Source organism: Amblyomma americanum, chromosome 6 (assembly GCF_052857255.1).
Source record: "Amblyomma americanum isolate KBUSLIRL-KWMA chromosome 6, ASM5285725v1, whole genome shotgun sequence".
NCBI lineage: Eukaryota > Metazoa > Arthropoda > Arachnida > Ixodida > Ixodidae > Amblyomma > Amblyomma americanum.
In genome coordinates this window covers 77,946,863-77,964,358 of record NC_135502.1, presented here as the reverse complement: position 1 = coordinate 77,964,358, position 17,496 = coordinate 77,946,863, and the positions used below count along the sequence as shown (strand labels likewise).

General features: G+C 43.8%; 1 protein-coding gene across 1 annotated transcript in view; it reads right to left on the bottom strand.

Moving 5' to 3' along the window:
- LOC144093762 (uncharacterized) overlaps nt 1-17,496 on the bottom strand; it is a 62,048-nt gene that overhangs the window by 39,797 nt on the left and 4,755 nt on the right. The window contains exons 2-7 of the mRNA XM_077627458.1: nt 14,213-14,353; nt 10,951-11,115; nt 9,755-9,910; nt 6,516-6,725; nt 5,849-6,063; nt 694-1,144 (exon numbers count right to left, since the gene is read on the bottom strand). Of these exons, the coding sequence (XP_077483584.1) occupies nt 694-1,144; nt 5,849-6,063; nt 6,516-6,725; nt 9,755-9,910; nt 10,951-11,115; nt 14,213-14,353 (1,338 nt within the window). The remainder of the gene's footprint in view (nt 1-693; nt 1,145-5,848; nt 6,064-6,515; nt 6,726-9,754; nt 9,911-10,950; nt 11,116-14,212; nt 14,354-17,496) is intronic.

Below are 17,496 nucleotides of genomic sequence, written 5' to 3'. Positions count from 1 at the left end.
CTAGCTCCGATTTCCCTCTCCAAGGCCACCACCTCTGCTTCCTTTTCCCTGACTTGTTGGTGGTAACTGTTAGCCTTGACAGGAACAGTTACTATGTCACTCTTAATATCAGCATCCTCAGAGAGACTATTGGCAACTCGAACAAAAAATTGAGAATTTTTTGCACTTCTGCAGTTTTTTTAAACAAGTTCTCAAGCTGCAGTGCTTTCGTTTCCTATCGCGCCTTCCGACTTGCTGAAACAAGTAGCTGGAAAATAGTAACATGTCATCATCATGGCAAGAGACAATAACCAAGGAGTGCAAGAAATCTTTTTGAAACACACAGATTAGGAACTCCTGCCTAGCTCTGATTTCCCTCGATACCGATCACTACTAAAGGGCCTCTAAATGCGTCCTTAAGCAAGTCCAGTCGTTTGCTTAGGGATGCAGGATGGACCATTTCTGCTTAAGCAAGTGCTGACACAGAACAGAACCACCCTATAACCTGTTTTGCTACTGGTTGTACAAACAAGTGCAGCACAGGAAACTGCAATGTTCTGTGCCCTACCCGGTGTCGCTTGTGCACACCGCCTCAATGGCACCCTTTCTTCATATCATATCTTCCAATCATCTGCTGATGCCCATGCAAACTGGAAGCTTTTCCCTACCGTGTTCCCTCTTTGTACTTCAATTGATTCAAACTGGTTCACCAACCTCCAGTAGGTCCTCTGTATCCGGCTCTGTGCTGCTGACAAGAGCCACTTCCCCTCGCTCGGTGACATAGACGCTTCCGTACAGTGGCACTGCACCTGCTGGGTGCACCTCAAGCAGCGCTCCAGCAGATGAGGATGAGTCCAGAGCGCCTTCCTCCTCCTCCTCGGCTCCCAGAGACCCAGCCTCGACGGGTTCAGGACTCGCACCCAGGGCTGACACCGAGCCAGTCACAACTGAGGATGGGCCCGCGTGTTGCAAGGTGCTGGCACTGCTGCCAAACTTGTGCTGGTGCTGGTGCGAGGCCAAGAGGGCCTTGGTCGCAGCTAGTGAAAAGTTCAAACCGTGCACGGATGATGAGCAAGCTGCTGAAGCAGAACCAGTGGAAGGCACCACTGATGACGTGGAGGCCCCTGAAGAGCAGGGGCTCTGGAGGATCGATGGAAGAAGGTCTCTGAAAGTAGTAGAAATTGCTGCTTGTCTGCCCTCCCCAGTCCCAAGGTGACACGAATGCATGCATGATGCCAAGTTAGAAAAAAAAAAAAAGAAGGATAAGCCAGATGAAAACAAAGAGAGGCAGAAACAGCGTAGAAACAGACTACACTAACCACACATTTAGTTTTAAAAAATGAGCTAACATCAGGGAACGGCAGACACAAAAAAATTCGTTGGAGGCACTTAGATATCTCTTAACTATGGGAAGGCGAAAGCCGCTTGCAACTCATTGCACTGATTTGAATTTGAGCGGTGACGTCGCGCTGCGCATGCACAGTTGTTGCTTGGCGGCGAATCACACCACCCGCCACAGTGAACAGTTTGTTCACAGTTCAGTTAGCAGGTTGTGATCACTTGACAAGGTCACGTGACTTCGGATGTAATGAATGGACACCGCGAGGTCACGTGACCGGACGGACGGTCACCGCGGACACTGGTCTTAGACTTATTTTCCTTAGTTTTAGTTCATTCCTAATGAAACTTTATCATGTTGCTCAGTTTTTTAAATATGAAATTTCTTTTTTAATTAGTCATTTATTAGTACCTTGGTACAAAAAAAATGGCTCAATAAAAAGTAATTTTTAACCCATGCCTACATAGTATGGTGAGCAAAGAGTGCAATAATCAAAGCAGTTTTTCCATTTTACCTTCATCAGTAATTTTACCGCACTTGGAATAGCAGCATTCAAAGTGTGAATATCGTGCATCGATAAACTTTGCAAAATTACAAATTATTGAAGCGTAATTGAACAATTGTGCTTCGATTATAGCATACAGTGTGCCTTCAGCTTCCCTTAGCAAACAATATGACATGTCTGTCTGTCGTAGATGTTGTTGCAAAAGGGTTGCAAGCCCCAAGGGTAGCGTTGGCCTGGCGGCCTGGGGCAAAGCTGGAAACATCCGAAGGTCCCGGCAAAGGATGAGTCGACTGGCAACAGAACAACTTGTTTATTCTGGCATCGCAAAAGAGCAGCCGGTCAGGGCGACCACGTTACTCGAAGGAAGAAATCGGAGTCTCTCTGGCGTCCGGGGCAGCGGCTTTTTTATACCCTCGGAGTCGAGGGCAAGAAGGAACGGCTTGGGAAGAGGCGTCCGATACGGCGACGCTTGAACATGTCCAGATGTGACGGGCGCGTCCGCCAGGCCGGCGCCGGTCAGACCTCCTCGCCTCCCAGTTGGGGAGCTCCTCTCCCCGGCTGCCGCGCTTTGACAAGCGTGGGCACCAACATGCACACACACACACACGCACGCACGACGACACGTGGCACTGAAACCTGCCTGGACGCGCTTGGCGGGAGGCGTTGCGGCAGCGATGAACGGGTCCAAATGACCGCCGCTTTGAACAAAGCCGCGGCGTCCGTTGCATCCGCGCCGGCTATACCGCGCGTCGTAGGCGAGACGTAACAATGTTGAGATATTGACGTACTAAGACAGCCAGGTGTCCAAAGTTTTCACGGTGTTAAATCACCTGCTCCTGAACAAATTGAGCCCACACAGTGATCTAAATTATAATTATGGTCAAAATACCGATTTCCTGGAGGAGAAAACTGGTAGAGTTGAAGAATAATAGCTATAGGCTCCAAAAATGTCATTTCTAAGAAATTGATTGTTGGATCATTTTTTGATCCCAAAGACCAGTGTCCCCCTTTAAAGGCTTTCGCCTTAAAATGACCAAATAGCTATTTTAACTACACAGCATGCAGTACAGTTGTAATACAGATTACATCTGAATTACTGTCTGTGTAAGACATCCAAAATATCCCGTTCAAAACATTTTAGTAAAAGTACAAAAGTAGACGCTACAAACATGCTTGCTTTATGCTTTCATTATGCAACACATACAATGAATGCGACTTTCAAAACTGATTAATGCACTAGCCTAATAACTGGACAATGTGTGGAGACACAGGAAACATGTGCGCTCCGTTTCCATAGTTCAGCTATGCTATGCTTCAATATTTTTTTTGTTTGTTTGAGACTTTTGGAATTTAGCACATATAGCTGCAAAAGAAATAATACCTTTGAAGTAACCAAGAATTATATGGAATCTACAAAGCTTGCCCAGAGAGTATTTGACCTGAACAAATTTTCCCATATTACATGGCTTGACTGTATTTACCGTACGTACTGTGACACCATGGAGCACAGCAAAGACTGCAATGCATTAATGCACACTGCCTTCCATGCAGCAGTGGCAACTGTTAATGTAAAGCCCCTTCGCCACGGCTCTTCCACCTCACACAGCTTCCGAACTTCCGCTCTTGAACGGAAGGAAGCGCTGCCATTTTCTTTCTCAGTTCTCGGGGCAAGTCTGTGGCTGCGTTGCATCGCTGCTGTTTTCATCCATAGCCGTATTGCTGCTTGGGTGCTATTGTTTCAGACAGTGGCAGGAAAACAAGCATATTGCTCTAGTGGTTCGTGTACGCATGCGATGATTACATCGTGTGAAAAGTGCCGAAATTTCTTGGAGTTCAAGCAGCGAGTTGACCGCCGCCAAAGGACGGGGATTGGAGCCGCTGCTTGTTGCTGCCGTGGTGCACCTTCGCACCTCTTTGATAACATCGGCGCTCTCGAATTATGTGCTTGCATCACAGACTTGTATTCGGTAGATCAATGTCTCGGCTAAACGATGTGCGTGACCACGATTAACCTGTGCGACGAATAATGATCTGACGGGGTCCGATGTGCATGCGAGCAGATAGCAGATACAAAATAGACGCCGACTTCCGGTGCAAAACGGAAATCAGAACCGGAAAAGCCCTATGCGGATACGGAAAGAAGGCAGTGGCACACTTCAAAGTTTGGCCACTTGGCTACATAAAAAAGCACCAGCGACAATAGAGGGGATTTATGTTAATGCAGTTCCACTGCTGCTTCATGTTTGTCCTGCTCAGTCCTGCACCCGTTCGCCTTTCTTTTCTTTCCCTACTCCATTAAACTCTTTCAGTGCCTTCTCCTTATCAACCTCTTGCATCGCAGCCATTCCACATTCACAGCTACTCTCTCCTTTGCCAGTGCACGCCACGCACTTTGCTCGAAGGTTATCGAAAGTTGGCTTCTCTTAGCAGCTTGCAAGTCTGGCGGTGAAAGTTGTTGTTGCTATCTTGAAAAGCAGTTAAAAAATGGACCGGACAGTTACCACTGGTTAACGAGAGGTTCAGCGACAGCTGTTAAGGTTTTTATACTTGGCGACAAGTTGTGGTAAAGGATCTGAGAGCGACCTCACATGTGTATAGTTCTAGGGCGCTCTTTTTAGTTTTCCACACAGTCGTTTTTCGACTAAGTCTGCTCTCCAGTCCGCTGCTCTATAAGCGCAGCACAGCTAATGGTCCTCTCCTTGTGTGGCACGTTTCACTGCAGCTGCCTCAGATGAACCTTGCTACATTCCCCTGCTTTGCCATACCCTTCCTCCTCCTTCCATGCCAACCCTCCTTCTCCTTCTAGGGTAACTACCCTCCAGTTGGTTCCCATGGCAACCACGTACCGGCTGCGCATTTTCACGTTCTCACCACGCCCTACTCCTTACAAGGTAACTACCTTCTGGACAGTTACCATTGTAGCCATCCTCTGGTTACATTTTCCTACGCTCTTGCCATAAAGCCTCCTTCCATGGTAACCCTCCTTGTCCTTCCAGGTTAACTGCTGTCCGCCAACCGGTTGTGCCTTCTTACGCTCTCACCATATCCTCCTCCGTCCAGGGCAACCATCCTCTGATTGGGGTTCCTCCACCCTTCCGATACTCTCCTCCTACCATGGTAACCACTCTCCAGATAGGTCCTGTGGTAACCACACACCGGTTACACCTTTGTTCACTCCCGTCATACCTTCCACCTTGCACGGTAACCACCCTTCAAGTGGTTTCCATGGCAACGCACCCACCGGTTATGCTGATAACTACGACAGACTATGACATATGACTAGGATGCAAAACCGAGGAACGGGCGCTTAACAGCTGTCGCTGTAAAAAAGAAATTTGCGCTATAGTTGTGCCTTGGTTCCGAAAATAATGTGAGGTGCATTGTGATGAAGGTGACTTGAGGAAAAATCTCGCATTATTTTCGTGTAAACACTATGTTCGAGAAGGTCTCACTGCCCATTAATGAGTGATCCCTCTAGTTTTGCTTGATTGGCACGGGGTGGTGCAAAATGTTGGTGCCACATTCCTAATGGCGGAGAGGCCTGTTCTGCACTTCTGCACCAGGTCCTGCTTCTGACTTGGGAACTCTTTAAATAATATGCAAAGCTTTCAGTGCAATTTGACAAGTGAACCACAGATAACAGTCTGGCACTGTTGGCTCAGGTATAGCTACAACAGCGAAGAGAGTAACATGAACCTGGGAGGCCTTTCATAGCTATAACAGTGAAAACAGGGAAAATGTTGGGACCACAATCAACATAGATCAAATCACCAAGTGGTAGTCAGAGAACTAAAATAGATATGTCCTGAGCATTCTGTGGACTTTGCCAGCTGCAGTGGCTGCTTCAGTTTCATTTTCCTTCTTGTTTTCTGACGCCCTGTCCTTCTGTCATCAATACATGTAGTGCCTTTTGCCAGCTGTCTGACACCAACTAACCCCAGCGCAAGCATTGAGTGCAGATGCTCACAAGATAAAAAAGCCAGTGAAGCAGATAGGCATGCTCAGGAGCACCAATGGCAGCTCACTTTGACGCCAAGTCAGCCACCAGGTACTGGGCTTGCTCAAGGAGGTACCGCTGTGAGAGGTGGGTGGCGAGGCCTATGGCGCCTCTGCTGCCGGACGAAGTGGAAGGCCCAAGGGATGACAGTGCCGAGGAAGAGGAACTGTTTGAGCAGGACGCAAGGCTAGCTTTGTCCAGAAGCATTGGCAGGCCCAATGTAGCAGAGCTCTCCGGGCCAACCTACAAGGGCAGAGAAAGGCCCGTATGTGACCAACAGTGCTTGAAATTTAATGATTTCCCAATTGCTTATGATGAATGCACCATTTATCAGAGACCTGAAACACCCTCATCAGCCTCTTTCTATGTTTCTTTCAATTCTTTGCTGTCATTCTTAGCTTCTGTTATGTCAGTGAAAACATAAAAGGTCACAATTGGACAGCTTTCTTGCGCAAGAGGACGAGAGAGCATGCTTATGGGTGCATCATTAAAAAAAGTCAGTGAAAAAAAGAAAGCAGCATGGTAACCTGAGGTTGGCTATGCATAGTGAGTGCTGCATCTGCTAGACCAAACCTGCCTGTGCAGTACACCAGTGAACTTCAAGCCAGAACAAACAGACAAAACAAGGGAAAAAAAAGACAGGGTGATACTGCCAGAAACCAATCCACCCAAGCAAGAGCAAAGCAGTCACTGACTGTGAGTTGAGACTCCAGCCTCAGGGCCCCCACTGACTCCTCAGTTGCCCCAGGAAGCACCAGCAGGGCAGGAGGACTCTGTGATGGGGGCGGAGATGGTGAAGACGATGATGGCCGTGCCAGGTGGTGATGGCCGTGGTGCGGGTGGTGCAGGGACACTGGAATGTCCACTACTGTGTCGCGAGAGCTGCTTGGAGCCACGGACCGGTGCTGCAATGACACAAGCATAGACACTACAAATTCCTACTGAAGAAATTCTGCAACAAAGTGATTTACCGCTTTAGGTAGCAGCAAAGCAAACATCAGCAGTTTGAAAGGATTATTTATAATCAACATTTCCTTTTCCTCTCTCAACGAAATGCATTCACAATGGGGCCAGTGACACAGCACTGAACATTTGGGGCTACACTGGATTTTCGTGCATCACACCACCTGCTGGTTTCCTACTGTACTAGAGTAACTCTCTTGGATTCCATCGACTCCTGCTGCTTTGTAAATTCTCCTCCTTGACAATACTCACAATTCGGCCAGTAAGCATTCCCAGCAGAAACTTGCTTCAGATAAGATGCCGATTCCAAAGCCGTCCACCACAATGTGTCCCTGCTATTGAACTAGCAAAAATCTCAGAGCTAAAGTAAAGCAATACAGCTGCTACTGAAATTTCTAGCAACAATAGTTGCTATAATAGCTTCCTGGAGACTGATCATCCGGGTTTAAGAAAACTTGTCCCAGCACACAGCTTAAAAACTAAAACCTCGTGATTTCAGTGACCCATGCATGGCAACCCTCGCATGCATCTACCATAATTTATGAAGTATTTAAGTGTTTTCCTGTTTTTGAGATGACATTTGGTCTCTGGTACAGAGAGCATATTGGCAAGAATATTTTAGCATTGCAATGGCAGCTTTGGCTATGCCCAGATGACCGATAGTTATTACACTGCGAAACTAACTGCGGCATTAAATGCATCACCATCATCAGCCTGACTACACCCACTGCAGGGCAAATTCCTCTCCCATGTCTCTCCAATTAACCCTGTCCAATTATCCCTGCAAACTTCTTAATCTCATCTGCCCACCTAACCTTCTGCCGACCCCTGCTACGCTTGTCTTCTCTTGGAATCCACTCTGTTACCCTTAAGGACCAGCGGTTATCTTGCCTTCGCATTACATGCCCTGCCCAAGCTCATTTTTTCCTCTTGATTTCGACTAGGATTTCATTAATCCACGCTTGTTCCCTCACCCACTCTGCCCGCTTCCGGTCTCTTAACATTACACCTACCATTTTACTTTCCATAGCTCGTTGCGTTGTCCTTAACTAAAGCTGAACCTTTTTCGCTAGCCTCCACATTTTTGCCCCATAGGTAAGTAGTGGTAAAATACAGCTGTTGTATACTTTTATCTTGAGGGATATTGCTAATCTGCCGTTCATGATCTGAGAGAACCTGCCATATGCGCTCCACACCCCATTCTTATTCTTTTAGTTATTTTCATCTCACAATACAGATCAGTGGTCACTACCTGCCCTAAGTAGACATATTCCTTTACCACTTCCAGCACCTCGCTACCAATTGTGAACTGCTGCCCCTTGCTAGACTGTTGAAGATTACTTTGGTTTTCTGCATGCTAAGTTTTGGACCTAGCATTCTGCTCTGCCTGTCTAACTCATTGATCATGATTTGCAGTTCACGTCCTGAGTGACTCTGCAAGGCAACGTCATCAGCGAATCGCAGGCTATTTAGGTATTCTCCATTAGCTCTTATCCCCAACTGTTCCAAATTCAGGCCTCGGAATACCTCCTGTAAACCGGCAGTGAATAGCATTGGAGAGATCATGTCTCCTTGCCTGACGCCCTTCTTTATTGGAATTTTATTGCTGACTTTATGGAGGAATATGGTAGCTGTGCAGCTGCTATATATATATCTTCCGGTATTTTGATATAAAGCTCTTCTACACTCTGATTCCGCAATGCCTCTATGACTGCTGAGGTTTCCACTGAGTCAAATGCTTTCTTGTAATCAATGAAGTCTGTATATAGGGTTTGGTCATATTCTGCACATTTCTCTATTACCTCATTGATAGTGTGAATATGATCTACTGTGGAATATCCTTTATGAAAGCCTGTCTGATTATTTGGTTGATTAAAGTGCTTTTAATTAAATTCAGTAAAGCCCAAAGAATTCTTCGTTCTGCTGCAGCATTTTGTACATGACTGGCCGATGATGAGTGTATGCCGTGTTAAAAAGGGTATATTAGCAAATGTGGCATCGCCAGCTAAGTGAGTGTACATAGGTCAGTCAAAATCAAGTTGTCAAGCATTTAAGACCTCGGTAAGTAAGAACTATGTAAATATAAACTCTGTAGCAGGGCAATCACAATACACATGTTCACTAAGTGATGCCACTTTGCATAAAACTATATATGCACAAAAAATCTACAGTGGTATCTTGTTAATTTGAACTCGCGTATTTCGAGCTTCTGGTTCATTTGAACCAATACTTGTGTCCTGTAAATGTCATGCGCATTGAAAGGAGCTCAATAGGGCTTTCCTTAATTCTAACCTAGCATAATCGAAGCAATTTTCTATCCCCTTCAAATTCAAATCACCAAGATTTGACAGCACGAAACTGGTATTAAATTATTGTGAACATGTATTTTTTTTTAATTACCAAATGAATGAGGTATGTTGCTGACTATGGTTTTTTTTTTCTTACAGTTTCCATCTATGCTATTCTAAGAGCACCCCAAGCACCTCTGAGCAAAGCTGCTGGCTCTTCACCACTAAAGCTTCTCTTTTTCTCAGCATTGCTTACATGTTCAAAGATGAAAGGACTTGTTCCGTGCAGCACATGTGATGCTCGGTTCATTCAGTCAGTCATAAGACAAGATATTGCCCTGCTTTTTGTCGCTTTTGTTGATGGTAAATCCGCAAACATGCTCTCAGTTCCTCTAAGAGTAGGAAACTAGCCAGTGATGGCGAATAATTTTCATGATGCTACAAACAGTGCGCTAATGTGGTGAAAGATGCCAGGAGCTTAAAGAAATGCAAGAAACAGCTGATGAAGAGTGGTTTAGGGCCGTTTAAGTGATTGTGAACATCATTTTTTTTGTTTGTTTTAGGAAAATATCCATCAGCATACAACAGAGACTGATTTTTGTGGCAGGTGACATGAATAAATAAAACATGAAGCTGTAAACAAAAAATAAGGGTGAGAACAAGAGTACTGCAGGGGCACTTACCAGGTCCAGGACTTCGGACATTGCCACCATGTCATCAGCTGCCCTCTGCCCAATTTCCTGTTCATAGTGCTGCTGCTGCTGTTGAGAGTCCGAGACAGGAATGGGCGACTCTCGGAAAGTAGCCACTGCAAGCCGGGATAAGCCACCAAAGGGTACCTAGCAAGGCAAATGTGAAAAATTTGCAAGCTACACATCTGCATGTCAGAAGGCAGTAGCAGCCCACGAGGTGCCCCATATCTACTAAATCATTCTGCGAAACACTCTGATAAAATCTCAGAAAGAAAAGAATGAAAACATCAAAGGTACTGACACAAAGATGGCATACCGCCCATGGTGCCAAAAAATTAAATCTGTCAAACATCCGCTTGGAGTATGCTCATGCATTATCATGACAGCAAGTGTGTGCATCTCGCATGCACAGTATGCTGGTGCACTGTCAGCCAACTACATATCCGGTGCTCAAGACTAAATGATGATTGTTCTTATTCTGATTATCATGCTCTACCCATCACATGTGACTTCTTGTATGCATAAAGAGGACATAATACACAGGCATTAAAACAGTAAACAACACAATAAATCATGGCTTAGAACACAATAAGATGTCAGAAACGAGTTGCAGAGCACCATTTTTTCCACAGGATGAAACCTGTGGTAGGTATGCTTTCAACGGCATGACGTGTTACTGCTTCAGTGCATGCATCATATCATGTATTTTAATGGGGGCATTATTGACACTCTAACCATTTGAGCTATGCTGTTAGCAGCTGTGCTGCACCTAGACCCCATGATTGCACCCTTTCCCTTTGACTACACCCACTCGTGATTCCACCTGGGCCACACAACCACACTACTGAGATGTACTGAGACATAAAAAGGCTACATACAAAGAATGGCGCAGAAAAAACTTGAAACAAAAGCTACAGAAAAAAAAAAGTGTCGATGCATCTGTTAAAGTCATCCCTATTTTAAAATTAAACTCAGAAAACCAACTTGATTGTTTCAATGTGGAATCACTGCCGCGTTACAGAAAAAAGAAACAGGCATGCACACAGCTAAGAGATTATTGGAAGCGATAGCATGAGACTGATATGCACTTATTAGGATGAGTAAGCTTTCTCTGTTGAATATCAGGCCCATTAGCGAAAGTTCCATCTAGTGTCAACAGCACCCAAAAAGTGGGAGCCATGTGTCACCTGTATGTATGTTTCCAAAGCACCAGATCCGGATGGTTGCTGCTGTGAGTAAGGCTCTTCATGGTAGACCACTAGTGCTGGCTCCCTGTCAGTGGTCACGAACTCCTGACGTTCATAGTGCTGCGGTTGGTGCAGAGAAACAGGCACCCCATTTGCATAGTCCACCTGCAAACCCAGAGCACCAATCCATACTGAGAACAAATACGCCACTACAACTATCATATGAAAGCATTATGTGGTGTGTTGGAATGCCCCTTCAAGCAACCTTGAAAAACATTGAAAATATTTCCGTCCTCAACAAAGGCACTCAGGAGCTCTTGTATACGACGTTCCATGAGAACAAATTTGTACGCCTAGCACTACAGCCATATATAGTGTGACAAGAGCTCCAAGCGCATTTGTTATAGACAATGATTTCAGGGTAGGATGCCAAGATTCTGACTGGTTTTCGAAGCTAGTTCCACTTCTATTTTCTTGTTCTCTCTCCAGAGGTCAGGACGTCAGTTGGAAAAGCTGCTTTTACAGTCAAACCTCACTACTAAAACTAAGTATGACCCAAAGCAAAAGTTAGTTTGTTGTTATTGGCATTCAATTTTATGATGCTGCAAGAATCAGTGCTGACAAATTGACCTAAGGCCTATGCAAAGCGCTTGTGAAAACTGTCATAGTACTTGTGAAACACACACATACCAGGGGCACAGATACACGTTTACCGTACCTTGGGCACCATCAAAAAATGAAGAGTAACTATACATAATGCTATGTTCATGCACAGCGCACTTTTTAGTAGTTCAGAATTCTAATGTTTCTGGAAGACTGCATTAATGAATTATAAACACTGCTGCATGCAACCGAAAACGGTAATTTGGTTGTGTTTGTATATTGTGAAGACTATAACTATAAAGGTTCTCAAAAACTGCAGTATTCTAACCGGTACGATTTTGGTCTTCGTGTTTCCATTACACTGTGGCAGAACTGACACTGAATGCTCACTATGTCAGTGCTTGGTACAACAAGGTATGAATGTGCGTTATGACAAAACTAAGATGGGCACTTGCCTACAACATGTGAATAGCATATCCTGGTTTTGATGTTCAAAATATGACGCATATTGCCCCCGTGTGTACTTTCTGTGTAATCCCAAGCTTTGCTTCTGTGAAACATTTGCTGCTTTCATAGTTTGTTCCGTGAACGAAGGAGTCAGCAGTGCATTGATGCACCTGAAAAAGTTTGTTCGATATGATGGTGACTAGATAGAGAGTACTGGTCTCAATTAACTAAGCAAGGCAAGTGTTACTCCCGTGTTACTTTCACTTGTTTTTTTTTTGTTTGTTTTTGTGCGACCTAGACTTAAGATATAATGTTTTATTTACATTTTGCTATGGCCCAGTCACTTAACTTGTATACACTTACTTTTTTTCATGGTGATAGCATTCCATATTAGAACAATTTCTCTAAACATGATCATTTGTGCATTAGTTACTGGTACATCAACTGACCTTTCAAACGCACAAGATAACCAATGTGAATTTTGACTGCACGGTGGCGCCACATATTGGAACAGGGGTGTATTGGCATGTAGTGGCACAGGGCTGCCACACACAAATTTTCCGAAAAAAAAAAATTTGCGTTCTAGAATAAACACTGAAAAAAGTCCACTGAATATTTTAAAAATGAACCGATAAGTTCACCCCTATTTATAACACAAGACACATGTAGCTGTACCTCATATTAAACAGCACAACGCACGTCACTTCTCGAAAGGCTTTACCCGCAATAAGGTTACACAGGCCTGTCACTAGCAAATGAGGTGAAGAGGCTGGCAGAAAGAATATGCTGCTTTTATATTGGTGTGATAAAGGCCAGAGCAAATGCTAGAAATTTCAGCTATATTACAGCCTATAGTCTAGACAGCTAACTGAGCACGGTTTATATAACTTCCTCCAAATATTTCATTAACAGGAGTACAATTAAGGCAATGGAACCATTCGCCATTCTACAGGGACATATAATCTGCAGTGCTTTGGTTATATGACCCAGGCACCTGCTAAAAGAAAAGTCGCAAGTTCACTGCCATAACAAAGCCACCAACTCAATGCGCTAACACTGCATCCCTTCCATGAGTTTCCTTCAGCTTTTTTTTTCTTTTTCTTATGAGAGAGTCAATCCTGGGCCCACATTGGCTAAGTCCACCTCAATCATATTTTCAGGCAGTGCATGTTTTCAGTAACACCCACTTTTTGGCCCAGCTGGCTAACCTTGGATAATCTTGAATAAGTGCAGTGGTCTGGCCAAGTTGGTACTGCAGTATTAACCGGAAAACAGCATAAAACACAGTACAAAGAGAAGTAGTGCTTGTGTTTGCTGCTTAAATTTCTTCTTGCTTCCTCATGTGTTGTAATTTTTTTTTTGTGAATAATGAATGACATTACCAACGGCCACTTGAGGAAAGCAAGCGTGACGGTGACACCTAACACCCCAGGAAAACCCTCTTTATAGATATTGCTGCAAAAATGGATCACCCCATAAAGCTACCACATCATTTAAGCAAGACGGCCCAGGAACAGGTGCCTTCCTTTGTTAAATGCCTTGAGAACTAGGTCCAAGGCAGTACAGCAACTCTGAAGACAACTAGAGATAACCACTCTAGGCACACTTGAAAAGGTACACTCCTGTGAAAACACTCAGCTAACAACAAAACAATGTATAAATTTATGCACCGTTTCAGAAGCAGTTGCCAAAATAATTCATGTCAGTTGTGTACTATCGACTTCACCCATTTTGTGCCTCATTATTTTCTATTTCTTTGGCCAAGTTACATAGCACACACCTGCTAGCCTCTGTGGTGGAGAAAAATGCCTACACTTAATTCCTTCTGGTTGTAACTTGATCAGAAATATTTAACATCCTAGCTACGTGAAGAAAGAATTCACTGGTAGCCATTGCAGTTGGATATACTGGTGCATTGTAAACAGGCAGGGCAGACTGCCTCTCCAAAGAGAACTACACAGTCTACACTATTCATAATGGTTCCCGAGATTGAATGGTGTTTGTAAGCAACGCAGAATGTTTGTGACACATCATGCAATGCTGAGCGTTGATTGTGACCACATCTGGCTTTCCGTATACAATTAGTCCTGCTGTTAGCTCATGTTTCTAGCCTCCGATTGACTCCAACATAAACACCTTTTTTTCATTATAAATAGGCAGGAAACTAGTCACACACACATCTTATCTTTCTCAAAAAGATAACAGGACTCACAGCCATGCCAACATCGGCATATGCATGAGGAGGCCAAACAACTTCGGCAGGGGGTCCTCTAGAGCTGGACGCACTGCTGTCAGAGACCAGGTCTGGCGCTTTGGCACCCAGAGATGCCTCACCCATGTCTGGTAGCAGTCCCTGGCACAAGATGAACACACATATATTAACAGGCAACAAGCTCTCACAGCCGAAGCATCGGCAAGAAACCTTTCTTCTTTTCAACAGCTGGTGATGACCAAATAGAATTTTTCTTATTCCAGTCAGGCAAGCAGGCTTTCCCTCGCTACCATGCAACATGTTTGACTAAAACTCCATTTCGAGGTTTCAGGAAACCTTTCACAAAAGCTGCCAGTTCTCTCTGAAGCTGTCCCCTCTTTCTTAGTGCTGTTAGCACGGTTGAAGGCACAAGGGGAGGCTTAAAGTAGAATACACAACATTCCCAATGTGCTGCCATCATCACATTTTATACATTTTTTTTTAACAATGTGCTTGCAAGCGCACTGCCCTTTCCTGTTACTCAAGGGGAGAAACCAATGATAGCATTACTAACAGTTAATGCAACAAGGGCCCCCTGAAAAGAGAGATGAAGGATGGACAGAGATTCAAAGACACACAAAACAGGGCCAACAGGGACTTTACAAAGCCTTTTTAAAAACTTCTCATATGAATTTGTAAGCTTTTTCATAAATCTTGCTTTCAGTTACTACTTTGCATGCAGTCAGACAGCCAAACTATTATGACACACATGCCCAATTCTGTCTGTTAACGGAAGACAGGTACCACTTGTAGCAAAATAACCCCAGCGATCGCACCTGTGGCAAAGGTGCACCGTGGCAAGAGTTAGGTGGTAAAGTGGCTCAATTAATTTGCTTGTGTGAACTCGTGAATTACAGTGAAATTCCTCCTCGACATTTTTAATATCTAAACCACTAAGTGGCACCAATAACTTGTTCCTGTGTGGCCATGCACTAACTATAGTCACAGGCAGGCTGCCCTGGGAACTAATGCAATGTATAGTTCTTGCAATCAATATGCTTTAACATTGGACTCTAGTCAAAGGCACTCTAAATTTGAAAGCAACTCAGGAAACATGATGGCAGTACAAGCACATACGTTTCACAGTAATTATGATAAGCGCGCCTATTTTTCATTCCATAGCCTTTGTACATTTACGAAATATACCAGCTGTTAAAATATTGAATGCTAATGTTGAGCATCATTCACCATGTGCACCAGTGTCAGCGTGCAGGGCACCACCTTTCTATTGGTATGGTGCAGCATGTGGGGTTTGACGTCTGAATGCTGCACACAGGCTATCAGAGATGCTGCAGTGGTCTCCAGCTTAATTTCAACCACCTGATGTTCTTTAATGGCAGACAAATAAATTTGCATCTGTAAGATATGCTTAAGTGCACAGTTGAAAAGGCTTGGCAACATATGTGTTATTTCAAGTGCTGCAATTCCTTGGGAGCTATTTTAGTAAAATAATAACATTAATAATTATCCATTATTTGCAGCTACTTATTTTACCAAACACTGTGCACTTAAAGGAGTATAGACACCTAATTTTAGTGGCATGTTTTCTTCTCTACAATGATGTGGAAGACACTGCTGCGCATGAATCATCATGTGATATTAGCCTACGATTGGTAAATAATTTATAATCAAATTTTTTCTGTCGTGCTGTTTCGGTTTCAACAGCCAAACAATGGCTGGGATGTCAAAAAGTTCTTTTGTGTCACGCGAGGCAAGGCAACATGTCCATATAATCACTGCTTCATCGTTTTAATTTACTGCAGTGCTGAAGCTAGCCTTCCTCAAGAGCCAGAATGACAATGAATGCTGAAGCAGCGATTATATTGCAGTTTTTTCATGGCTCACGTCACCTGTAAGCACACGTTGACATCGCAGTCCTCATTCGGCTATTGAAACCAAAACCAAAACAGCATGAGAAAGAAATTAGATTATAAATTATTTAGCGGTCGTAGGAGAATACCGGGTGGTAATCCATGTATAATAGTGCCTTACGCATCATTACAAACAAGAACACACATCCAAAAGTTAGGTGTCTACATTCCTTTAAGAATGGCTGCAGCAAACTTCTGATACAAAGAAGCTCCTTGAAACTACTATAATGCAACAAGGTTTTCAGCCCATCATTATCTCACTAGCCACATTTTCATCTTCTCTCATTGCTCTTGAGTGTGGGCTCCACAAAGGCTTCACCAGATGGAATGCACTTCGAAACTGGAGCACCATTTGCTTCCCTTTCTTGTTCATTTCATCGTCAAGCTTAAATACCTTGCTTTAAAACAATAAAAACTTGGTCACAGCCCTACTATAAAGTACTGCACTAACAAGGTTTTAGGTCATCTGTTTCACAAAAACAGTGTCAGAAAAACATACGAAAAATTATATTGACTTCTTTTTGTGTTTATTTCAGCGCATGTTAATAAATGGACCACACGGTGGTCGCAATTCAAAGCTTTCCACTTCGAACTTGTGTGGACTTAGAGAACATCTCTAAGTCCACACTAATGGTTTGGGATGCAAAACTTAGAAAGCCAATCAATAAACTAATCAGTTAATCAACCAACCAATCAGTCTATCAATTGTTCCCCAGTCTGATAGAGCAAAATCTCAACAGTTCTTGCCTTAACAAGTGGCTTTCATTTTCTTCAAATTCCTCAAAAGATATGCCCCTCTAAGAATTCCTCAAGAACAGCCTTTCCATGTCATAACAATGGTGTTAACCGATGAAAGCCAGGGTACTATGCTTGACAACTTAAATTAGTGAATTGTAGCAAATGAAAGTACAAAGTGTGGTTTCTTAATTAAAGGGACACTGAAGACAGCTCTATGTAATTTCTGTTCTTTGTAAAAATCGGTTTTATTGCTCTTTCTAGCAATGTCCACGTTTGTTTGGCAGCAAGAGGCGCATTAAATGTCGTGCCCTGTTAATATGACCCTCATTAATATGGACGACTCGAATTATGAAAAATTTTTCTAAGGACCAAACTTCTTTAATGTATTCATGCCTTGTTAATATGAAAACTCGCTGACCGGACAATGGATGGGGTGAAAATGTACGGAGCCCATTGGGGCCCATGTGGCTCCATTGGGGCCCATTGTATTTTTGTCCCATTAATATGGATCGCGATTAGAACAGAATCCCGAGTGCCTCTGCCAGATTGTCCGTCCCCAGTATTTTGCTTAAAGAATACCAGCGAAAGGCAGTGTGAAAGTGAAATGCTACAGTAAAGGCCTTTTTTTTGTGTATA